General features: G+C 39.1%; 3 protein-coding genes across 3 annotated transcripts; all 3 read left to right on the top strand.

Annotated features, from left to right (window-relative positions):
- Window positions 1–458: 458 nt before the first annotated feature.
- Window positions 459–4,505, top strand: LOC115726717 (protein ALP1-like). The gene is given in 3 exon segments (XM_030656722.2): window positions 459–955; window positions 3,326–3,903; window positions 3,905–4,505. Coding segments are annotated over 3 exon segments (1,194 nt in total). The 5' UTR covers window positions 459–804; the 3' UTR covers window positions 4,370–4,505.
- A 272-nt stretch (window positions 4,506–4,777) lies between these two features.
- LOC115726708 (zinc finger protein ZAT12-like) lies at window positions 4,778–22,197 on the top strand. The gene is made up of 2 exons (XM_030656706.2): window positions 4,778–4,787; window positions 21,385–22,197. Exon 2 carries the CDS (start codon window positions 21,440–21,442, stop codon window positions 22,007–22,009), a length of 570 nt encoding a protein of 189 aa, XP_030512566.1. The 5' UTR covers window positions 4,778–4,787; window positions 21,385–21,439; the 3' UTR covers window positions 22,010–22,197.
- LOC115726718 lies at window positions 7,061–7,667 on the top strand. The gene is made up of 2 exons (XM_030656723.2): window positions 7,061–7,202; window positions 7,432–7,667. The coding sequence occupies exons 1-2, from the start codon at window positions 7,125–7,127 to the stop codon at window positions 7,516–7,518; spliced, it is 165 nt and encodes a 54-aa protein (XP_030512583.1). The 5' UTR covers window positions 7,061–7,124; the 3' UTR covers window positions 7,519–7,667.
- Window positions 22,198–26,380: the final 4,183 nt, after the last annotated feature.

Here is a 26,380-nt window from a genome sequence, read left to right as displayed (position 1 = left end):
TTAAGCAATTCCGTCTGTCCAAAATCATCACCGCTTCGATATTATTTTGAATTTCTCATTTCTGTTCAAATCAACTTAGTTGATTGAATGGATGTGAGCATCGAATAATACACCTCAAAAGACTCCGAAAGATTTTGTTTTTGATTGCTACCCACTTTGCGTTTTTCATCCACATTTTATCGGGAAGATAAAAAGGAGAATAGATATGTACCAAGCATCTAAATAATTATTTTCTCGAAGATGGTAATTTTCTTTTTTCACGAAGATATAGTTTACTCGATAAGGGCACGCCGGTATGACCAATTCATCAACGTTGTATGATAAATCTGCCCATTCATTCTATAACCCGAAGAATTGTCTCAAACCGTGAAGAAATAGAAATCTGGCCGTGTCCAAAACTGCCTTCTTTTTCGCCTTTGATTCTCTGCACTGTCTCTCCCACTTTGCTGTTACTGCAATGCAAAAATTTGTCATTCTCAGCCAAAAAGGAAAAAAAAAGGAAAGAGCCCCACGTCACTCGAAACCTCTCTCACCGTCGCGTTTTTTGATCGACCATGTTAGACATTCCTCAACTTTATCATTGCATGCTTTGAATTCAACACATGATGAAACACACTGCTCTTTCAATTCTATTATACCCTCGTTTGCAACACCCTCCATCTCCCACCCATTGCCGTCAAATTTTCGGTTGTTCCGTTCAAAGCCTCTCCTTTCCCGACCCTCTCTGCGAATTCTTTCGTTCTTCGTTCGTGGGTCTTCTTGGCCTTGACTTGGGTATCGTTCTTTTCTTCCTGAGCTCTTCGGATGGGACCCATCAGAGGAGGGGTGAAGAAGAAGAGGAGGAGGAAAGCAGAGAATAACAAGAACAAGGTTGACTCCGACGCTTCGCTCGCTTCCTTGCCAGTTCAGCCCCAGTCTTTGGATTGGTGGGATGATTTCTCCAAGAGGATTTCAGGTAAACGTTCTCTCCGGTAAGTTCTGTAGCTGTTTTGATGCTGTTGTCCTTTTGGAGTGTGCTTTGATTGGTTTGCTTGCTTGAGGTCGTGTCGATCCCGCGCATTGCTCTCGCTCCCGTCGGGTCTTGTGATTCTCTGTCCTATCCCGTCTTGAAGAGAAACTGTAAATCTGTTGGCGTGTTTTCCGCACAAGGATGATTCGATTATGTCGCCGTGACTGGCTTCTGGTTGCGATTTCTGGGATTCATTTCGTGTAATCATGTGGTGCTCGGTTGTTTTACTTGCTTTTGTTGCTTGATTCGTGTTTTCTTGAGCTTCTTTGGTGCGCTGTTGTTGCGTTTTAACGTGCTAGATCTTCAAGCAGCGGTTGGACCTTAAATTTGAGCTCTTTCGATTGTTGGAAATCTAAACATAACAGGTCAAAACTTAACTGCGAGGTTGGTGATTTTCACTCTATTAAGTTCATCGCACGACAAACTACAGAGGCAGCGGCACCTGCATTGGCTCCCCGCAGCAGGAAAAAGTCGTGGACTTCATAGTTCATATATTTTTCCAGCTCCATTCTGCTAATGCATAATTTATGTAACGAGTTTGCTAGATACTTTTTCTCTATGGCTGATGAACTGTAGAAATAATATAGTCGGTTTTCAGGTGGAGCTCTTTCTTTCTTCCTCTTTCATTGTGTTGCTCAGTTTTGCTTAAAAGGGCATCAATTTCACTTTCAGCTGGTGTCCTGATATTGCCGCTCATGGCACACTTATGCAATCTCTTTTTTGTCGGGTTTTCTGGAGATGTAGAGGTCTGTTGTACAGTGTGTTCAGATAGATCATGTCTAGGTAAAACTTTCTCATCTGCCATGGTGACTTCTTTTATGGGGATCAACAATTGGGGGATCTCGATAGGTCAGTCTAATAGTGTTTTTAGCTTCTCCCTTTTCTAACCAAGGAAAGACTTGTTAGAAACTAAAATGTTTGCTTTTCTGTTGTTGAGATCTAGATATATATATCAGCATAGCAGCTGCCTAAGGATACATCATCTGTCAAATAATTACTGTTGCCTTGTTAATTGAAGGGCTTCACTCAAAATGTTTCCTTAAATGGTGATGAACAGTTATATGCTTCAGCTGCAAAAGACATTGGCCTGTATGAGCATCTTGTAGTGTCATTTTTTCTTTTCCTCACTATTAGATAAGAGTCATAATGAGGAGTAGGAAGGCACAGAAGCTAGGTAACACCAAAACCAAGCAATACAATGAATTAATGTACTATAGGGCCTGCAGTTTGGCAGAGATGGTTTTATCATGATGAATAAAACTCAGAGTCCTATCGTATCTCAATGTTTCTTCATCTTGAAATGGTATATACACCAAATTACCTCATTCAGCTGCTGTCAAATCTTATACAAAGTGGGCACTTGCTGTTATTTAACAGAAATGACCAGGTTTGGCCAAAAAAGAACAGAGATGATCGGGAAAGAGCTTCACTAACAGGTCTTCATAATAGGGGAAGTAGATTTTATAAGTGTAGATTTCATTTCAATCAGAGAAAATGATGGAAGGGGGAGATGTCAAAAGCGTACCTCCCACTGAGCTATGTGCATTAGAATTGGAGATTCGTCTGCATGGATATTGGATGCTCATTGTCAGACTTGAACCTTCTGAATGTCAAACATAAGATTACTCAAAACAAGTCAAGGTTAAATACTGTGTGCGGTGGGAGAACAGAACCTTGCATAAGTCTGCTTCATCAGGATAGTTTGCTCTTCTTTCTACCTCTAGAAAGATTAGTAAACAAGTCTGGAGAGGAAAGTCGTACTGGAGAGCAGAGATAGATGAATTGATCTGGTAACACTGGAGCTCACTACCATGGACTGGCTTTTCTAATCCATCCTTCATCTTCAAGTTTGCTTCTGTTTTGGTTGATATCTTCATTTTGCTTATGTCACAAGTCAGTTTCTTCTTTCTCTAGTGTTCAATTATAGCTTTCAATTGGTACATTTCTGCAGTAAAAAGCAATGGATGTTTTTCTAGTCTTCAGGTCAAAACACTTTCTTTTATGCACATGATTTTGAATATGTATTGATGTGCATATATTGCTTTTGGAGGACGAACTTCCCTTGGAGGACTTGAATTTATTCTGATAACCATAAAAAATCAAATCTTTCTTGAATGCCTTCTCTGCCTAATAGATACTAATCTTTCTAGGCGATACTCAACTCCACATGACCATATATGCTTTGTATCATTTGATGGCTCATTGCTATTGTGAGAGTTTGACTCATAATTGGAGAGAGAGGAAATAATATGCTATAAACTATTCTTTTGAAGTCTGACACAAAGAGTGAGCAATTGTCTTTGAACATGTATATAGGTCCATCGCAACCAAAGAAATCAAAGGAATTCGAGTCATTTTTCAGAATATCGAGAAAAACATTCGACTATGTCTGTTCAATGGTGAAGGAAGAAATGATGAATAAACCCTCAAGCTTCACCGATCTCAGTGGAAATCCTCTGTCCTTAAATGATCTAGTAGCTGTTGCTCTTAGGAGGCTTAGTTCAGGAAAATCATTATCAAGCATTGGTGAATCGTTCGGAATGAACCAATCGACGGTTTCCCAAATAACTTGGCGATTCGTGGAGGCAATGGAAGAGAAGGCACTGCCTCATCTCCATTGGCCTTCGGATGAATCAGAGATGGAACAGATAAAGTCAAAGTTTGAGAAAATTCGAGGCCTTCCGAATTGTTGTGGAGCCATTGACACCACCCACGTCCTCATGAACTTGCCAATGGTGGACCCTTCTAACAATGTCTGGTTTGATCTGGAGAAAAAGTGCAGCATGATTTTGCAGGCAGTAGTGGATGCTGATTTGAGATTCCGGGATGTGATTACTGGTTGGCCTGGAAAATTGAGCGATGCCACTGTTCTCGGTAGCTCAGGTTTCTTTAGGGCTCTCTGATGATGGAAAGAGGCTCAATGGGAAGAAAATGCCGCTGCCGGAAGGAACGGAAATAAGAGAATACATTGTCGGGGATGCGGGTTTCCCACTTTTGCCTTGGCTTCTGACTCCTTATAAAGGAAAAGGCCTTGTGGATTATCAGCTTGGGTTTAACAAACGGCATCACGCCACGAGATTAGTGGCTCGGAGGGCATTGGTGCGGTTAAAGGACATGTGGAAGATAATCGAAGGGGTTCTGTGGATGCCCGACCGGAACAAGTTACCGAGGATCATATTTGTTTGCTGTTTGCTGCACAACATCATTATAGATATGGAAGACGAGGTTCAAGATGAGATGCCTTTGTCCCATGATCACGATCCGGGTTACCGACAACAGATGTGTGAGGCTGTCAACACCGAGGGCTCCTTGATTAGGGAGAAGCTCTCTTTGTACTTGGCTGGAAAGCTGCCACCCTGAAAATCTTCGGTCCCCCTCGAGAATTCCCTTTTTGTTCTTCTATATTGATGCATTGATTGATAGAACCGAGAAATGATGGGCGTCGCTATATTTTGAGGAGACAGCAATTGTTAATGCTAAATACAAATTCTTGTTCTCCTTTCTGGTACGACAGGTCGAGGTACAGTTTTTTCCTCTTCTTTTGCATCTTGCTTGCAGTTGCATTTTACAGTTTCTGCAGCGATAACATTACTTCATTTGAACTTTTGCTGCATGCGCTCTTTCTAGGACAGTCGAGGTTGTTGACCTCTTGAAAATCAAGATTGTGTGTGTCACTGTCCCATGGCTTGACCCGTCCCTGGCATACATGTTGGCATGTTGCTGCTCTTACATGTTACGTTGAATAATTTTTTAAAAAATTTTTTTTTAAAAAAAAAAGGCAAATCTTTTTTTTTTTTGTTATTTGGGGGGGGGGTTTTTTTTCTCCCTTTGGGGGGGGGGTTTTTATTTTTTCCCCTTTGGGTTTTTTTTGGGGGTTAGGTTTGGTGAGAATGATTTGTGAGCTGCGAGTAGAATTGTAATGCCAAAGTTGGTTGACTTTTCATACATAGTCTCTGCAATCTCTGCACGCCCGACGACCCTCTGACTCACCGTGAGAGGGAACCATCACCATGGGATGTGCCCAAGAATTGCATCTGAAAACGTTTGCAGGGAGAACGACACAAATAATGTCTGAATATTGGCTCAATATATAATATGGTCTATAAATTTTAGTTTAATATGCAATATCAGATCTTAACTTAAAATTATTCAATGTGGTCTCTGAACTTTTGGTACATGTTCAATTTAGTCCTTAGATTGCATGAAATTTTTTGATATTATCCCTGAATTTGAATTAACGAAATAACAACATTGAACATTTTCTTATAATTCAAAGACTAAACTAAACGTGTATAAAAAAAATGTAAAAATTAAAAAATTATGTCGTCGATCGATCATCATCCACATTGGCGTTGGCAGATCAAAATCACCAGATTGATTGAATTTGCACAATTGTAATAGGTTTAAAATATTTTTTATAATTATCTCTAAAGTGGTGCACATACATTTCGCTAATTTTGAGGCGAGAGCATCAAAAATACTTTCTTGCGACGAGGAGAGTTCAATTCTAGCAATATGTGGGACATTTAGAAATAACACTTGGAGAATGCTTTGTTATAAGGGTTAATACCATAAAAAACCTCAAACCGATACACATGTGATAAATTTATCTCAAACTAATTTTTTGACCACAAAAAAATTTCAAATTGGTATACTTGTGACAAATTTACCTTAAACTAGTACCCATGTGATAAATTTACCCTCCGTTAATTTTTCTTAAATTTAAGCCTCAAATTATTGAGTTAGATGGCACGTAACGGTTCACGAGTGTACCATTTTGGGATTTTTACCATCTATTTGTCACATGTATATCAATTTTGAATTTTTCGTGGTATTAAACAAATTTAATGGAGGGTAAATTTGTCACGGATCTATTATTTAAGGTTTTTTGTGGTAAAAAAATTTAGTTTAGAGCAAAATTTATTATAGATAGTTTGGGATTTTTGGTGGATCAAAAAAATAGTTTTGGAGGTAAATTTGTCATGGGTTTATCAGTTTGGGGTTTTTCATAATATTAATCCTTGTTATAATATAGTTATATCGAAAAGTGTTTATTTATAAATAACGCTAGTAATCTCTATAAAAAAATCGTCCTTATTTTCGTATCTAGCAATAAATATATGCGTAAGATGCAGAAATCTTTTCTTGGCAATCCATAGTCCCAATTCTAGCAAAGGTTTTCTTTCTTTTTATAATTAGACGTAGGAAAGCGTTATCTTTAGAAAAATTTAGCCTTATTTCTGCATAGATATTTGAAAATAGACAATATACAATTAGTTTAAAATATTTATTAGCAATATATGTGTGATCATGAAATATTTTATTACGGATCACATATATACACACACATATATATATATATTCCATAAGAAGCCTATATAAACATATGCACATGTAAGAAATCTTGAACATGGAAAAATCTGGAAAATCATCCAAAAAAGTCTTAAATCTAATATACAATGGCCAATTTTTAATTTGGTCAATTTAATAATAAATCTTTTAACTATTTTCCTAAAATCATTTCGACCAATTTTGGTTGAAAATCACTAGTGCTGCCAATCCAGTCGGCGTCACGCGGCCTACATGGAATGGCCAACGTTGACGTGCACGAGTTTAGCATTTTTTTTTTTTTGAAATTTTCTGAATTTTCTTCTCTTTTCTTTTCTATTTCTTCTTTTCTTATTTCCCTTCGCCGGTCCTAAGACCGGCAATATATCAACGCTCCCCATATCTCGTAGGATGATGGATAGCTTCCAAAATTGACCAGAAATGCTACGTTAAAATGTCATCAAAATATTTAAAAATAAATTAATCAAATTAAAAGATTTACGATTGGATTAATTGTCATAAAATAGGATTACGATTTTTTTAGAATAATCCCAGGGAATATCACATTGAAGAACACTGAGATCGAATCCCAGGACTCTCCCTCCACGTCTCTTTTCCAACCTATTGGTGTCGAAATCCCAGCCCAAGCCGACCCAGTTAGCTTCTCAAATCTTTTCTTTTGGCCTTAAAATATTTCAGTACTTGAGGTTGAGGAAGTGAGAAAGGAAGAGAAGTTTCGACCAGCACACAATCGAATCGGTTTTAGGGTTTCGAAGGATCGAGAAAAATGGAAGTGAAGCAGCTCCTAAAGGACAAGAAATTCTGGTTCGCCTCCTTCCTCATTGGATGGGCTGCTGCTCTCCAGGTTTCTCTTCTTCCCTTTCGTTACTCTGAACAAACTCTTTTATGAAATTGCCCAACTTTGGAAGCTGAATTGCACGAACGCGTTGTCTGCAGTCCGCGTCATCGACTGGATCGTTGAGTGTTTGAATTGCGATTGAAAGCATCGTGGCTAGAAGTGTCCGGTTTGAATTTGAATTTGAATTTGAACTTGAACTTGAATTTGGATTTGGTTTTGGGTTTTGCTTTCGCAGGGGCATATGATGTGGGTGCAGAAGCAGGATTCCTTCAAGCAAAAATTTGGGAACACTGAGGGGAGCGATAGCGATGCAGGGAACTGAATCTCATGATTCGATCGAAGGCAGAACTTGAACGTGTGCTTGTGAATGTGAATGTGAATGTGAAGTGGAACAGCAATGCCATAACGGTTATCCCAGGGACATTCTTCTCCGCCGAACCCTCGATAGTCTTCCTCATTTTCCTCTTCTTTCTCTCTCCCTTTATTTTTTTCATCTTTAGCTTTTGCAAAGGGGAGGGAAGGGAAGGAAGAGAAGGTGAGGGATTTGGATAGTGGTGTAGTGAAGGTTGGAGGCTCTGGAAGAAGGAATTGAGGGATTTGGAAAGTAGAGGAATGAAGGTTGGAGGTCGAGGAGAGCAAGCGAGGGAGTTGGAAAGTAGTAAGAATTCTGGGTCCCTAGATTGTGTTGATTGTTGGGCCATGCGGAAGGAGGAAAGGAGAGAATGAAGGACTTTCACGCCAAGGGCCTTACCAGCACCACCATACATGCTATTACACTTTGCGTAATCAGCTACTCACTCTCCTTTCCTTGAGTTGCAAATTAAATCAAGCGCCCAAAATAAAATGCTTAGCTGTGTTAATAGAGAAAGTTCAGAAAGCAAAGGCACACTAGTGGCAAAACAAGTTGCACAAGAAATAAGCAAGAAATACAAGAAATTTCTCAGCAGAAGCCGCGATGACCCTATCAGTGAACCGTGACCAATTTGCCAGCTGAGTCTCGGCAAATACTGTTGCGAGCTAGCCATAGTTTTTTCACAGTACCCTGGCAAGTAGCTCTGCTAATGGTAAGCTGGTTCTTTGTAGCATAACGTCCAAGACCCTACTATCCATTCTCGTAGTTAACTCGTTCACTATTGTTGTTTCTTTTTTGTTTCTTGTTTCAGCTGATGCGAGTGAGAATCCACAACTGCACAATCTAACCCCGGTTCGACACCCATTTCTCCAAGAAGAAGAAACGGCTTCCATCTTTTTCCAGTAAGTTGCTCGGTCCGCACAAATCTCAGTTGCGGATTGCCACCATCCCGGCTTCACCACATCTCTGAACATACGTGCTACTTCATTCCTCCTCTTTTTTTTTTTTAGGTCGAACTCCTCCTTGTTGAATGTGTGGGTGTTTAGGCGGTCGCTGAGTGTATGTCTGAGTTGGTGTGAAAAATGGTATGGTCATCAGTGGTGTTTTGGCTTTGATGGTTGTTTGGCGATTAGTTGCCTTGATGATCTCTCTCTCCTCTCTCTCTGCCATCTAAGATTCATCGCCTTCGCCTTCGCTGGTTGCGAGTCTTAGTCACTAGGTCTCGAGGAGGGTTCAAAACTATCCCTGTTCTGTTCTGTTCTTTTCTGTTTTGTGTCAGGAAACTTTGAAGAGGCCAATTGCAATATCGTGCTCGATTTTTTATTGTTGTTCAGAGTTGGAATTGCACTAGCTGTTTAGTTAACATAACTCTTGGCAGTTCGTGTTTCCTGGTTGGTTCCCGGTTTCACAAGGTTGGATCCCGGTTCCAAAGCAGGATAGGTTCGGGGGCCTGGGAACCGATGAGGCCTAGTCATTTGGCTATAGTCATTCTAGTCATTTGCTATTGAGAATGAAGCTGAGTTTGATCAGGAGGTGAACTGAGTGGTATGTATAGATTTTGAGCGTTGAATTTCTTGTATTTCTTGCTCACACGGCTTGTGCAACTTGTTTTGCTAGTAGTGTGCCTTTGCTTTCTGAACTTCCTCTATTAACACAACTACTTCGCTATGGGTCACCCGGGAGTATTTAACATTTTATTTTGGGCGCTTGATTTTAACTTTATGATTTGATCTTTCTATTTCACAGGACAGTTTAAGGAAAGTAGAGTGAGTAGCTGATTACGCAAAGCCTTATGAGGCAACTCTGGTGGTGCTGGTGAGCTGGCCCGATTGGCACGCTATGCGCGATCCGCGGTTGATGCAATAAAAGCTGTTGGCCCAACCTCGAGGCCCTTATCTCAATTTTAATTTAGCAACCCACATAATGTAGGGAGCCAGAATGCTTACTACTTTCCAACTCCTTGCTTCCTCCTCTCCCAGCCTCCTACCTTCATTTCTCTACTTTCCAAATCCCTCAATTCCTCCCCCTTGGCCTCCAACCTTCACTACACCACTATCCAAATCCCTCACCTCCTCTTCCTCCCCTTGCTCTTGCTCTTGCTCTGGTCCATCTAACTCCCAGCAAAGACAAATCGAGAGAGAAAGGAAATGCAAAAGCTAAAGATGAAGAAGATCAAAGCGGCAATAGCTGAGCAGAGGATTAGAACCGGGATAATAGATCCCAAGGTAATGGAAAAATAAAGGAAAAGAGAAAGAAAAGGAAAATGAGGAAGAAGAGGAAGACTATTGAGGCTTTGGTGGAGAAGAATGTCCCTGGCATTGGTTAGTAACCAATGCCTTTGCTGATGTAAGCTCTGTGTTACTGCTGCTGTTGTTTCATTCTGCTTGTACTTTAAGGCTTTGTTGGGAGATTCCATTCACATTTACAGTCGAAGGTCTATAAATTTTAGTCCAATTCTTGACGGGCGCGGTTTTTTTTTCTCTGGATTTGAGCATTTGGGTTGGTCATCTGCATGGCAGCACCGGCTGAAATCTTCATCCCTTGTTGTTGGTTGGTGCAGCAAAATTGTTGGTTTGTATTGGTAATCTCAAAGGCCTAACATAAATGAACTAGGGGAAATCTGGTGACTACTCATGGTTTAGTGATTCATATGAATTTGTGAATTCTAGATTAGTTGAATGCTTAGCATAAATGAAACTGAGTGGGAAATACTATCCGATCTGTTAGGAGCCTCCACGCACCGAGCGTCACATGGATCGTGAATTTTTGTTTTTCTTTTTTCTGTGAATTTGTGATGATTTATAGCATGCAATTGTTGTGCCTGTTCCAACCGAAAAAAAAAAAACAATGCTGTGCCTGTGGCTATTCTTTGACATGATTGGATGCGATGATACTTGCTCTAGCGGCGAATTCAGCTTCTTCTTTTTTGCGTAAGCACGTGCATAGAGGTTTTTCATATGTTTCTTCTAGTTCATTCGATCAGAAAACAGGAAGATTGTTAGCTAGTTTCTCGTGCTTGTCGTTCATGTCAGAGTTGGACAACAGATGCCTTCACCAGAATTCATGCTTTCACTTTTTGATAAGGTCTTGTCTTGAGGAATCAAAAGCACGAGAAGAGACATTCCCCCTAGTTTAGCTATTTGAGTTGTCTGAAGACTTGGCTAGACTCTTCGGAATGATTTGGTTTATGAAGTGTTCAAAGAGGAGAGAATGAACTCGATCTCGTGATCGGCCCTTTTGTAGCCCGGTGCTCATTGAAGAAAAAAGAGTATACCCCAATTTCCTCCGTCTTTAAGAGGGGGAATTGGTCTCTTGATGGGTCTATGGAGAGACTAAGCTCTATTTCAGAGTATACTCCAATTTTCCTCAGTCTTTAAAGAAGGGATGGTCTACGATTTCTTCTCTTGATTGGCGACTCTTTTGGGCACTGTACGAGGATTGATTTGCCGGTTCCTAGCTGTTCTATGTTTCGTTGTCATAGTCTCCTTTGCCGACTAAGGAGCATTCAATTCAGTCTTTATTGTTTCTGGTCTCTTTGATTGAATCTACTTCCTCGGAAATAGTCAGAAAGAATTCGCATCATGTCTGGACGAACGCGTGCCGAGCAAAACTGAGGGGCAACGGATCGATCCGGCACACCTCAGCACTTAGATTGAGTGGACCCCAACTGAAATCTTGGGTCGGCGATGCGTTTAAAACGGGCGGCGCCTAGCGATTTTCCATTTTGCGAGTTTCGGGTAAAAAGCAAGAGCAAGATCGGTGGTTAAGAAGCTGAACTGTGAAGCTTAATCGCAGAAGATTTCCAGACCATGACGACGAAACATACGGGGAAATCATCTTATTAATCAGTTGATTAATCAATTAATTAGTATCTCCCCGCCGGAACGAACGTGAAGGTCCACCGAAACCCCCCATGCTCTTGGTAACTGGAAAACAGACGCACCACTTAAACTTAAAAATATCTCTATTCTTGGCAACCAAAAAAAAAAAATTTAATAACAAATGGAGTCAAATTCGATTGCGAGAACACAAGCGGGGCATCGAACCAATAAGGTTCTCGTTAGTCAACACGAGACTACAGGCTTAGTCAACGTGGACTCGTGCAGTTGCTAGTTTTCTAGTTTGTCAAAAGAGGGCGAAAATAAACAAAGAGGAAAGGCAAAAGATGACCCCAAACATAGAGCTTCTAGAATCGCGATCGATCGTGGCATTTACGACGAGGCAATCCTCATGCCAAAACTATTTTTTTCTTTCCTTTTTTTCCCCCTTTCTTCTTCCTTTTGCTGGTAGCCGGCCGCCGGACATGGCCAAATGTGCTAGCCTCACCCAGGTGAGGTCTGGCCTCACCCAATCTGGCGAGAAGAGCCCTCACCTAGGTGAGGCCAGCCCGCCCGGCCACCGGCAAAAAGAAGAAGAAAGGAAAAAAAGAAAAATCACAAATATATTAAAGTATTATTAAAATTGCCTACGTCGGCGTCGGTCGTGCCATGCAAGACGATTGACATTTATATCAACGTATTTCGACCAAAATTGACTGTATGGACTTAACTTGTAAAATGTGAAAATATTTAGAATTCAATTGATAAAATTGTAAGATTTAGAACTAAATTAACAAAAGTATAATTGGTTTAGGACTCTTTTCGATAATTCTTCCTACAATAATAAATAGTGAGCAAATTATATGCGGTCAAACATGGATTAGACATTGTTAAGATGCAATTTATTAATCTAGGCCTTAGACATCGTTCCTTCTTACAATCCACCCAACGAACATAACCGCCGTGTGAACGAAACAAACGTAGGGCTCGACAAGAATGTGAATTGGATCACGTGGCGCTTACCGCGGCGGCTAGTGCGGCTGCATGAATCGCATAACTATGTGAGACTCTATAATATATATATTACTGCAATTCGATTGACTAACTAACTAATTAATTAATTAATTAGCTTGCAATATTTGGCCACCTAAACCAACAGAGAAAAAAAATTTTTTTTTCTTCGCTCGGACGTCACGGCTTACCTTATACCTCCTTACCTACGCATTATCTCCTAACCTCGGTGGTTAACGATGCGTTCTCCATTTGATTGACACGTGTTACGTTGGTGGTTGAGACCTACGTGTTCTGTTAGATGTATCTAATGGAATTATCACTTTAGGAATACGCACGCTGTTCTACGGATACATATTTTTCGAAACTCATTTCACTCGAGGGAATAAGAAGAAAGTGATTTGATTGCGTACCTAACCCTTTAATGTGCACATTGAAGGCAATTTGTATTTTTGGCCACGCGAAGAAACTGCTGGCGCCGGAAATTCCGGCCCGTAGGATGTCCCTCACGAATTGCAAATTTTATGCAACCTAAATAAGGGTTTCGATTAAATGTTTTGAGTATAGGACTAGTACAGAAAAGTGATGGGTCTGGAAGTTTATGTGTGGATAATGTATATTGCCAAATTTATACGTAAATCTAACATGGACGTCACTTAATTTCCAAGCTATCAATATCGTCGTTAAACTAGTAATACATATTTTGTTAGGAAAATTGTCCAAAAAATCTTAAACCTATTATATGACGGTCAATTCAGTTTTAAACCTTTCAATTGTGTCAATTTAATCCTAAATTTTTTTATCGATTTACTAATTTAGTCATAAACCGTATGACAATTTGTCAACATAGTAATTTCATTCAACTATGTAAATAATGAATTTAAGACTAAATTGATAAAATTTCAAATAGTTTATGATTAAATTGACACAATTAAATTTTTGGACAATTACCTTGATTTTCTTTCCGGAACGAGGAGGCCCAACCTTACTAGATAAATCTAGAGATTGTGAAATACGAAGCTAGGTAAAATCCGAGTTCAAATTCGAGTTGTGATCGGGGTTGGTATCTGTCCTCTTCACATCACATCGTGTATGTACTGTTAACACTTCAATTGAAGGGCAGACACAAATCCTGGTTTCACTGATTTTTGCTTACGTACATAGATGTCGTGTCCAGTTGATTGACTTTAGCTCTTTGCATCAACCACATGATTTGTGCTTCCACGCTATTTTGTGATAGACTTTTGGGTTGTCTCTTCCCAAAAGTGAGTTTAACATCGGTTTGAAATACGTACTCATTGCTCTTGAGCATTTTTCTTCTACTTCTTTTTTTTTTTTTTGCATTTAATTCGTTCATAATGACAAACGTTGTATTCACTCCGAAGCGAAATCAATTTCACTATTAGTTTAAAGTGAAAAAGTTACCATGTATACCACACAATTTATTGTTCTTTCAGAAATGATAAATAACACAAATGATTTATGAACTTTGATTCAATATGTAATGTGGTCCATGAACTTTAAATTTGTTCAATTTGGCCTATGAACTTTAGCTCAATGTACTAGAACAATAGTAAACATTATTATATAGTCCAATGATTAAATTGAACAAGTACCAAAAGTCTAGGGATCGTATTGATAAAATAAAAAGATCAATAACGATATTGCACATTGAGCTAAAGTTCATAGGCCATATTGCACAAATTTGAAGTTCAAGGAGTGTATACTGCACATCAAGCCAAAATTCGAAGACCCGTTAGTGCCATTATCCCTTTTAAAAACTTATGGGGGAAAGTTTTGTATTGTGTTTTACATTTCAAATTGCTTTCGCACACCACCACGGGTCCGCCTCCTGGGACCATCTTAAGGTTGTTCTCCACATATGGGCATGTTGCATTCGGCGATTCTACTCCCAAAGTGCTTCCAGCAAGGTTTGAACTCAAAACCGCAAGGAGGGAGAAGGGCAATCTCCCTTGCGGGTTCCGTTGAAAAGCCAAAAATTATCTAGAAATGGAGAAGAGGTGCGCAGGTGGGACAACCAAACCCCACATGCATTCAAACCGAGTCGAAAACAATAGAATAGACGCTCTTATATGCACCACAATTTCTTTCCATTCTCATGTATAATGGCTAGACTCATGCTCAAACTGTCATTATCCCTACTTCTTTTTCCTGCTCCTTTCATCTTTCAGGAGTCACTTTTCTTGCTCACCAAGTCGAACGACCCATCGAAAATGCACATAAGAAAAGAACTTGCGCACAAAGTCTAGAGAACGGCATTAAAGATTTCTGCGTCTGCTGAGGACAGGGATGACGCTTAAGCGAAGTCAGAGAACTCCTTCCCCAAACGAAATTCGACCTTGCCAATATTTCTTATCAGCCAAGTAAACTTGACTTAGCTTAGCTAAACCAAACCGTGATCTTAATCGGCTTAATCATGCGTGTTTCCTCCCACGTTAGGCTCTCGGACAGGGAGTATAAAGTCAGCAAGTTGCCAACTTGGTATGTTAGATAAACATCGAGGATGTATATATTCAATTATAAGGAACAGAACTACTTCTGCACGCCTTATCTTGTGTTTGATTTCTACTCCTACAAGCAAAGGATGTCACCTTCATACAAGCCCGGGGCAACTGCTGAGAGACAATATTCTTTGGTTTATATATTAGTTGGCACGATGCGGATTATATAATATAGTCCGTTGAAATTATTTGGTGTAGCTTAACCGAAATCTAATGTATTTTGTCAAGTTTGGTTGGTACCGTGCTGCATCTATAGTGTTTTAGTTGCGCAAGCTATTATTTAATATAGGAGAATGAGAAATGGAGCATATGTAATCCAACCAAATCGACCAATTTCGATGGTTCTCTTTTCCAGTAATTTTAGGTTATTCGCCAATTGACTAAATCGAAACGTGCTAAGTTATATAGAGGAGCGGTTCAATTATCATCACTTGAACTTTTGTTCAGAGAAAAAAAAAAAAAAAGCGAAAACCTTGTTGTTCATGCTCTAGGCTCAAGAAGGTACATCTGCAATTGAACTCACGCATCGCACTCAACGTAGAGTCATTACGAAAGATTAGAATTTCTCGATTCCTATGTCGCTGTTCAAATTAAGCGCGTTTATGTGCTAAGTCGGTCTCGTCCATTGAACAAGAAGAGTGCACATTCAGGGAAACAAGTTGAATCCGAGACTTAATCGCCGTCCTCATCGATGGCTCTTCGTCAAACATGATAGAATAGTCGGCGAGATTTGATCATCCAAGATGTGGCAATCCTAACGGTGTGATCTAATCGATCAAGAGTCAACACTAGATGGATCCAACTCCACCAAGCTATCAACTAAACGGTTTGGGAGGCGGTCAGGTTCTTGGAAAAAAAATGCCCTAATAAAAGTTCGAAAGGACTTTGACAAAGACAGTACCACGCTACAGCAAAATGCTTAATTAGCTGTAGAATCGGAACGCTATCTTGCGAGAATTAAAATACGAATTGAATTGCACGCCACTGACTGTTTGAAGAACCTGGGCCACCGGTTCGTCTTCTAGAACGCGGTCTTTTAAATGGGAGTGAGAATTTCATGGTGAATAGTATTTAGAAACCCTAGTCGTGATCCCACTACTAGAAGCTAGCTATTCAACACATGACATCATCCATCCTTCTTTTTTTTTTTTTTTGTTGGGGATTTTAGTTTGTGGCAGGGTGATAGGGTTTTGGCTAAAAAAAGATTGGTAGGGTGATTGTTAATAGAAAAATATGCAGTTTCTTAATCACTGAATTAGTAAACGGAATCCTATTACGGACGATGTTGACTAAACAATCGGTAAGAATATGGCAACCCTTGTCCCTTGGATCCGACCAAATGAGGGCCATGCACTTCGAAGGGATCGATTCTCACAAATTACTTGTATGGTTTGCCTACAAGATGTTGCACCGCATGCGAAATCGAACTTGAAATCTCGTGCTTGTCGAGCCTTCCTCGATAGCCTTGTCGATACGATCGAACCTTTTCGGTGAAAAGTGAATCTCTCTCATTCTCCCTATCTCTCGAAATCAATTATACGTGTGGATTCGTTCCTTAGAGACTTTTCTCATGAAATTTCGTTACAAAAGAGATCCTTGAAGTTTTATCCTTTGTCCGCTCTGAAATTAGCAACGTACTTCCTTCATATGGAAAGCGATGGTTGGTTGTGAACAAGTCTGAAGACTTCTAATCAATACGTTCTCGCATCTATCGTACTACCACCACAAGACCGGCAATAATATCGTGGGAGAAATTAGCTGACTAGCTCCAATCCAATGTCATAGTTACAAAAATAGTTGATACAACGTGACTCGATATTACGTGTTGTTCCTCGTCGCCATGTATGCAATAAATCGAAGCTAGTGAGTTCTAAATGCTTCATGCCGCTTGCATAACTCAATTGGACGTTTAATTACAGTGAAATTTGGCCCAATTGTACACATAACAGCGGGACTTGTAATAGTATACTGTCATTATCAAAATATTTAACAATTAAACTACTCTTTTATCCAGCAGCTTAAACTTTTTGAATGGTTGACAGTGATCCAATAAAATATTGCAATCACAACTTATACACACTATGTAAACAAGGTTAGCTTTTGCTAAACCCGTGCATTCATCTGAACCATTCATATATAAACGCTTCATATCTCATTCTAAAGTCGTTAAGAGATTCAAACCATGGCACCGAAGAAGCGTGATTGATATTCTCTTTTTCATTCGGAGGTCCGCAAGCGTGATTAACCAGTTAAAGAGTGAACGCTAATCTATGCTTGTTTTGGCTAACTTCTCTAGCTTCTTGGTGATTTGTTTTTTTTTTTTTTGGGGGTTGTTGGAGAGAGAGAGGGGGGGGCAGAGCTTCTTGGCGATTTAATGCTCTGTGATCTGGAACATTTCTTTCTCCTATTTCGTTGAAACGGCATGCCAAACGAACAATACCAATAAAGAACAATGCCGTGAGCGTAAGAATTAGTTCCACTAGTCCTCCATTAAATTGTTGAGATCTTTCCATGAAAGGGAAGAAAGTAGCCATCTTAGGGTTCTTCTTTGCGTGTTGAAAAATAGCCCCGAAAGAGGAAACTTCTTTAGGAATCAGCATTAGGGTTGCATGTTGTAGATAAGAAGCGGCAGTTTTGTCACGCACAAGAAGCATTTCCTTTCGGAAGTCAATGTTTCGTTCTTATCGTAATACACATGAAAGCGAAGAAAGACAGCGAAACAAGTTATGTCGATGAATATTTACCTAGAGAAACAAATATTCAGATAGAGACTATATTTCTTGATTGGCAACGCGATAAACGAGGATCGATCAATTATAGCGCGTGAAATTTTAGAAAACATGTGTAAGTTTCGTCTTCCTTACAGTTTTGAGTATGAGTTAAGCCTGCTAAAATGAGTACATAACAATATTGTGAGTTTCACTAATCGCTTGTAGATTGTCATGCGAGACTTTAAAACATCGTCGTATCTTCGTCTTAATCCAAGCGAGTTTAGAAAAATGATTATGCGGTAGCTTTCAATAGGGTTTGTGCTTTAACCATACATAGTCAGTCAAAAGAACAATCTGATTTTTTATTTTTATTATTATTATTATTTGGCCAACTAGTTGAACACCAATGGTTGACTGGCAAAACCTTGTTGGGAAATTGATAAACTCCTTCACGCCCACAACGCAAGCCAACCCTCTCGGGACAAACAAGTTGCGGTGTTCAAATCAGAAAAAACCTTTCCCGTGGAGCTTTTTCCAGCCCAACAGAATGGAAAAATTATGTGAATCGTGTCCCATGAATTATCTGAAAAACCCTAGAACCCCGTTGATGGAGTGGTTACTCTAGAGGTAAACCCTGGGAAGGTGGGGTCCACGCTTCGACACGTCACGCATGAGAAAGCAAAGCACGTATGTGAGGTCGAATGAAGTTGTCCTGACTAAATTCCCTTTGACTTGAGATCGTGTTTGGGGCGATTGATGTCATGGCCCACGGTCTGATCTTTTCGGTGCGTGTGAAAGTGAAACCTCGCGTAAGGATACAAGCAAAAGGGAAAAGAAAGAGAAAAACCCACGTAAAGGCGAGGAGCAAAGTCTTTTCTTTCCGCTGCTTTTACGAGTGTTTTCAGGTACATTCGAATTAGGGTTTTGGTGGGTTACTTTCTGCTCGAAAAATTATCCAAAAAACCCTAAATGTATTTTATAATAATTAATTCAGTCATAAACCTTTCAATTGTGTCAATTTCATGTTAAATATTTCGACGATCTGCTAATTTAATCATAAATATTTCAATCGTGTCAATTTAATCCAAAATATTTTAAAGTTTTTTCAATTTAGACCTCCCATATTATTTGAATAATTGACAAAAATGATTACATTTGACCAATTATCAAAAAGTTTAGGACTTACTTGATAAATCGTTTAAAGGTTTATGATCAAATTGACATAATTAAAAAATTTATGATTAAATGGACAGTCGTGCAATAGATTTAGGACTTTGTTTTGGACAATTATCCTCTTCTCGAAGTCTTCATCCACCGAGCATATATGTTATCGATGACATCTTCCGACACGGCACTAGTTTCGATTTAGTTTGTGGTCTTAAAGTAGTGAACTTGTGATCCACGTATGAATCAACTTCTCGACTGTCGCATGCAGACCCCGTGTTTGGATTAGGGAAAGAGAATACACGCGCTGGGGGAAAGAAAGCTGTTCGCCCGTCCATAAATCACGACGTGAAAGAAGGGGACTCGCTTGTGCCTTTATTGTTGGCACCGTTGAGCAAGTTAAAATAAATATGCACCTACTTAGAAATTTCTATACATTAACGATAGCCATGGACGCGCTCTTTCTACGTCATGATTCGACAAGAAAGAGAAGATTGAGACCAAGAATTTTCCACGTGTCTTCGTGAGGTTGAGTGAATTTTCTCCAAGAATCTCATCAGGCCACCTTCGATACATTTTCGAATAATAGGTGGAATAAAAAGATATTAAACAATTAGATATTGATAGAAATATTTAAGGGCAATAATTAGGGTCTTGTATTAACTATTAATGGAACGAGAAAGTATTCGATTTGCGAAGTATTGGTAGTATACATCGTGAGTAGTAGATTCAATGCATGTAAAGTTTCCTTAGTTGATTACTTAGCAGTGCCATTAGAGCACTTTTAACAAAAATTTTGAAATGGTGATTGGCGCAAAATATGTTGAACATATGCATTTATCCTTCGACTAATATGTGCATTGTCGGCTCGTGTTAAAAGAAACTATCGGTGTTTTACTCCGAACAGTGTACTGTATCACTTCGATTACATTGGTTGCGTGCACGGATCATGCGATTACATTCTATAGCGCCCATCTGCAGATATATATATAAGTCTATAATTTCTCGACGTATCTTTTCACTGAAAGTGTGCTTTTGTTAACGCGATTCGCCGCTACTCGGGCATTTCCACGTGGTTTGGTGTCCAAATCATGTTCTCTACCAAGAATTGGCAAAGTCGTGCCCACATTTTTCCTTTTGCTGACTCGAAGGCCCCGGCCCCCATCTCTTTCACACTCGCGTAATATTCGTACCACTACTCCTCCTGCAGACAACCAGGACGAAGAACCGCTAGATTCTTCCAGAAGAGGGAGGGGCTGAAGATTCAAACGGCCCGACTCACTCGCTGCTCGCCACTCACGACTCGTTCCCCACTTTTCACCCGTGTTGACTCGGCCACGCGGGTCGTGCTTACGTGGAACGGAACCGCACTTGGTCTTCTTTGACACTTGGCCACAGCCACGTCACCCCACTTCATGTCCCTAGAATGAAAAGGCCACTTTGCTACATGTGACCCTCGCATCCCCGTAATTTTTGTATATCCACCCCTCCTGATTTGATGATTCGAATACACGTAGGGCTCATAATAATTAGGATTAATATCACTAAAAGCTTCAAACCGATACACATATAATAAATTTATCTTCAAACTATTTTTTTAACCACAAAAAATTCTAAATCGGTACACCTTTGACAAATTTGTCCTAAACTGATAGGCCTATGACAAATTTACCCTCTATTAGTTTTCGTTAAATTTTATCATCAAATTGTTGATTTGGTTGACACGCGACAATTGTTGAATGTACACATTTAGGATTTTTACCATATATTTGTCACATGTGTATTAATTTGGAGTTTTTTAAGGTATTAATCCAATTTAACAAAATTTAACGGAGAGTAAATTTGTCACATGTGACCAGTTTGAGATTTTTTAGTGGTCGAAATAATTAGTTTAGGGTAAATTTATCACATATGTATCGGTTTGAGATTTTTAGTAGTCGAAAAAATAGTTTAAGAAAAACTTGTCACGAGTGTACCGGTTTATGATTTTTTGTAGTCAAAAAAATAGTTTTGAGGATAAATTTGTCACAAATGTATCAATTCGAGATTTTTCGTGATATTAACCTTAATAATTATCGCCGTAATCGAGAAATTATTATAAAGTACACTTACGCACCATCCGAACCATTCGTTCGGACACGATCAGCCTACTCAACTCATAAATACCGAAAATTCGGTCAATATTTTTTCCCATATGAATTCGCGAGTGATTAAAATTACTAAGTTCATCCACTTGGCTGCATGATAATATCTTATTGGTTGTTCAGCGCCGGTCACTCATTTAATGCCCAATACTTCAAATATATATATCTTATTAATCACATTAATTATATTGATGATTCATTATCATATTATTAGTTTTTTTTTAACTTTGGGGCTAGGATCGGGATACAGTCATTGCTTACTCTACAAGCAACGAGGGCATATATGTCATTCTTGAAGGTCAACACGAAAAGCTAACTTCAACCAGTCTCTCAAGTCGCCTCCCACTCAACCCAGTAACCCGAATGTAAAGTCTATAAATACGTGTAGATCACACGCCTTCTCTTTCCCATAAATTCTTTTGCTGTTCGCCTTTCCTCGTTTCGCCTCTCCACGATCTCGAAAAAGCTTAGGGTTTCGTTTTCGCGTCGCTCCGGATCGTGTTCGGATACTCGCTGTGGCGATGAAGAGAAGCATAGGGGAGAGAGGGTTCGACAGCTTATCCATGGCGAACTGCCTGATGCTGCTCTCGCGCGGAGTCGAGTTCGAGTCCGTCGTCGACAGCTCGCTGCCCCACCGAGTCTTCGAGTGCAAGACATGCAACCGGCAGTTCTCGTCGTTCCAGGCCCTCGGCGGGCACAGGGCGAGCCACAAGAAGCCGAGGCTGGCGTCCGGTGACGAGGCGGCGCAGTCGCAGGGGTCGTCGTCATCGCCGGCAAAGCCGAAGACGCACGAGTGCTCGATCTGCGGCCTGGAGTTCGCGATCGGGCAGGCCCTGGGGGGCCACATGAGGAGGCACCGAGCCGCGACCAGCGAGGGGGCGGCAGCCCGGACGGCGGCAGCGGGGGCTCCTCCTTTGTCGCAGATCTCCGTGGTGTCGCCGGCGCAGGTGCCGGTGGTGAAGAAGTCGAACAGCCAGAGGGTCTTGTGGCTGGACCTGAACTTGACGCCGATGGAGAACGAGAGCGACCTGGAGTTTCGGTTAGGGACGAAGACGGCGGCTCCTGCCGCCATCGATTGTTACGTCCTATAGATGATTTACCTTTCATAGATCGCACATACAAACATATATACGTAGACAGCACGTCTGGACATACGCCCTGGAGCCTTTTTGCTCGGATATTTTTTTTTTGGCGATGTTCTCTTTTGTGAATATTTCAGTTCATTTATTCAATATTTATAGTGATATATCATTCAATAAAAAAGATGATTGCGCCATATTTTTACCTGCTAGACGAACATCTCGATATGATATCATTCGATATGAACGATGCACTGGTATGAAAAAAAATATTTAAAAAAATCATTCGATACGAACGATGCAGTGGTATGAAAAAAAATAAAAAAAAGAGAGAGAGAGAGAGTAGGATATAAGTTGATTTTACTGATTATAATATGGCGTATTATGAGGTTCATCTTTGAAGATATGTAATTTAGAAACGTAATGGGCAAAGTCTGCAAAATTGCTCGTCTTCAAATTCAATATCAACGGGCGTGGGAGACGGTTTTTTTGGGGCTAACATTTTTCTTTTATTGAGTCACGGTGAGATGATGATGACGTCATAATTGCATGCCTTTTTCCGACCTTGATGACATAACGCCTTACGTATTGAACATCGAGACGAGGCTGCATGTGGTGTGTACAGTGCGTATGTACACATGGTGATGAGCTTGTAGCGTAGAAAGTAGACTCGTGGGGCGGCATTCGTCCCTAGTTTTGATCTAAAAAGAATAAAAATTAGAACGATCCATAACTACAGTTGTCAATTGATGGGAGAGTTGACTTTTCTTTTCTTTTTTTGGGCTATGCTGTCCGTATGACCGAACTCGCAGCGGGCCATGATCGATCGCTTAACGTGGAGAGAAAAAATGCTACCAAAAATTAGCAACATATAACTCTAATTTATTACTCTGGGATTCGCGATTAGACTTTTGCGGTGAACGATTTCTATTATTGGTCCTCAAATTATGAAAATTATACACGCTATATCTTCCGTGAGGAAGTCCGTCTCAAGATAGGTAAATTCCGAGCCCTAAAATGCTTTCCTTGTCTTATTATTCGGACGCTGAAGACCGCATGGACGGCCCCACCCGCGTGATTTTAGTAAAAAAAAAATGTAAATAAAGATACAGGCTGATGTTTGGGCAACAGGAAATTGCTCGAGGGAGGCAAGGTAAGTGAATTTGGCGAAGTTATTAGGTGAGTAATAATGCATTGGAACTTGTTTAGCACAATGCGTCAATGAATTGTATTCACGAGTTTAGGGCGTGTTTCTTTGCGTTTGAACAAGAAGTAAATGGCTCTTTGCTATTATGCCTCAATTTAAAAAAAATGTTATCCGACTTTTACAAAATTACGGAGAAAAATGTATCCGGATCTACACGTGAACGCTCGAGTGCTGGGAAACTTCTATGATTTTCGATTTAAAAATAAATAAATAAAACGCGCTAGATGTAAGATTTAAATGGATGAGAAATTAAAAGTAAAATGTAAAAGCCAACTGAGAAAAAAATAGTTAATAACATAGGGGCCAATGTGATAAAAATAGTGAATTGTACGTTTTAAGAAGAAAAGGGTACTTCGCTTCGGACTCCTTTTCCATTTGCTTCCAATAGTTCGACGTTGAATCCATGGGAATGCAGAGCTGATCTTTCGGACCTTTCAATTTATAGACGCGGATCTCGGACCTATGAATGGGAGGTACGGTCCATAGTAGGGGTCCAGCCCTTGATCCGTATAACGCATCTCGCCACGGTAATTTTTCTTTTTGGTCCAACGCTATCCTACTTTCCACAATTGAGAATTTTTTTTTTTTTTTAATCATTCGTGCCCCTAAAGTTCAATTTTAAGCCCACCTATCACTTAAAAGAAAATGGGGGAAAAAAAGAGCGAAAACCCATTGAAGTTTGATCATCGTCCAATCAAAATTCTATACATTTGTACGTTAAATTATTAATAGGAAGTTCTTATCAATAGGAGCGATCTTTCTTTCTTTTCTTTTCTTTTTTTGGTATTTCTGAAAAAATTAAAAGAAAGCATATCAGTGACGTGGGTATCAAAATTGATGGGCCTGTGCATTTTATTTGATATAAGTCCCTAGCATGGATGTGGCCCGAACGACAAAACCTCGTAATTTTCATTTCGGCAAGTCTGTGTTCGATGAGGCTCATTGAAGATATCCCATGTTGTTTTAATGGGTTCTATACACTCTTTATATATATTCGATCTCCCTCACCTCCACCTATTGGTTTAAGATTATGGTTTACAATTTTTAATAAGGCCGGATGGGTCTATTCCATTTGGGTACGTATGGTAGTCTGGATTTTTAATAGAATAAAACCGGACATGACATGATATGAAATCCAGATATTTTACTCTATCTTATCCACTATTTCGTGTATCGCAGTAATAAAATCGGATATTTTCACATTTTATCATATTTGTTGTTTGGCATACCAATGTATATGAATCTAAAAACTGCACAAATGGAGATGGTAAGAATATTTCACGGCACTCTTGCCTTCCATTTTTATTTGCTTGTTTTATTTGTTCTTCCTCTCTCTTTTTAATTCTTTTTTTATTTCCTTTTCCCCCTTCTATCATTCTCCACTAAAATTTTATTAAGTAGTAAATTATCCCAATACCTAAAATTCCTAAATATGCATATATTTACGTATTGGATTTATGTTATAAGATATAAAGAAATAAAAATATAGCAATAGGAATAAATAAGAATGAAATTTTTGTTATAGTTTCTATATGATGAATTTTTAATATTAACATTCAAAAGTTATTTATGCTCAAGTATTAGTTCAATTTTATTACATTAAAATTTTGTTATTCGAGAAAAATAATTGTAATGTTATCTATTCGCCTTTATCCAACCTTTCTCATAGGACAATTTTATCCGGGATTATATCCGACTTTATCCTATCTTGAGCAGGCACAAAACACAAGAAATGATAAATTTTACATTATCATGAATTTTATCCTGATTACCAAACGTAGCAATTATAAACTTCTAGTGATAGATTTTGATTAGTGTAGGCTCTTTTTGGGCGACAAATATTTACTCGGGTTTAGCAACAAATCTAGACTTGTCACGATCAATTCTTTGTCATAAGAGACCACGTTTTTTGTCCTTGCAGCAGACAATCGTCATCGTGACATAATTGCTTTTGATTTGCTTCTCTTATGAGAAACTATAATCCGTTGTGCTTTTGGTCCGTCGTTAATCGAGTAATTTTATGTAAGTTGATCTACGCCATCAATTTTGAGATGTACTATGTCCACTAATTAATGGGATTCTTACATCACTGAATTTTGACATTCACACGACTAGTATGGATCCAAGCTTCACAATGTCTAGGGAAAAGTGTTAACAAGGTCATAAACCTTTTACATTGATGTCAATTCAGTCCTAAATATTTTGCATTTGTGTCAATTCAGTCCTAAACATTTTACATTTCTGTTAATTGAGTCAATCTAGCCAATTTTGACTGGAAATTCACTAACATGGACATCGGTTGTCCTACATGACACACTTGACGTTGACTTGGATATTTTTTTAAATATTTTTTAATAATTTAAATAATTTAAATAATTTTTTAATGATTGAGAAAAGAAAAAAGAAGAAAAAATATATATTAAAAAATTATTAAAATTATTTGAAAATATTTTAAAAAAATATTTATGTTAGCGCTAACCATGCTACGTATGATAATCAACGTCTACATTAGCGAATTTTCGGCCAAAATTGGCCATATTGACTCAATTAATAGAAATGTAAAAAAGTTTAGGACTGAATTGATACCGATGCAAAATGCTTAAGATTGAATTAGCACCAATATAAAATATTTATGACTCAATTAGCACCAATACAAAAGGTTTATGACTGAATTTGCACCAATGAACGATTTAGGATTGAATTTACACAAATACAATAGGTTTAAGACTTTTTTAACACTTTTCCCCAATGTCTATGCGGTCCTTATTGATGCCATATGCATGCATGAAATTCAAGTAGAATAGCAATTTTTCATTCTTTGGCAGCAATAATGGGCTCTGATTGATGGGTTATTAATCTAGATCTGTTGATTTAAATAATAAGTATCTCTGCCATTAGAACTCTACCTTTAGAGAAAAAAAAAAATACAAGTGTAAAGCGTACTACTTTAAATTAACAACCTTTTTCGTTATGTTGTTTTGCACGTCGGACTATGAATCACACTCGCCATTGGCCGCCACTGCCGCCCCATCGTCTTACTACATTCCTAAGAAAAAGAAGTCAAATAATAAAGGCTGCATCTAAGATATTTACTAATTCCGGAGAACCAGGGAATTACCTTTAATTCGGGCATCATGATGACGTGCAAGATGATGGTGTGGATGAATATATTAAGG

This window comes from Rhodamnia argentea, chromosome 5, assembly GCF_020921035.1.
Source record: "Rhodamnia argentea isolate NSW1041297 chromosome 5, ASM2092103v1, whole genome shotgun sequence".
Classification (NCBI taxonomy): domain Eukaryota; kingdom Viridiplantae; phylum Streptophyta; class Magnoliopsida; order Myrtales; family Myrtaceae; genus Rhodamnia; species Rhodamnia argentea.
This window is presented reverse-complemented; position numbering and strand designations above follow the sequence as displayed.

Excerpts from the sequence above, each read along its gene's own strand:
- LOC115726718 (XM_030656723.2), top strand. The coding sequence starts at position 7,125 with ATGGAAGTGAAGCAGCTCCTAAAGGACAAGAAATTCTGGTTCGCCTCC. Across the intron at positions 7,203-7,431 it reads GATGGGCTGCTGCTCTCCAG|GGGCATATGATGTGGGTGCA; the intron begins GTTTCTCTTCTT and ends TTGCTTTCGCAG.
- LOC115726708 (XM_030656706.2), top strand. The coding sequence starts at position 21,440 with ATGAAGAGAAGCATAGGGGAGAGAGGGTTCGACAGCTTATCCATGGCG.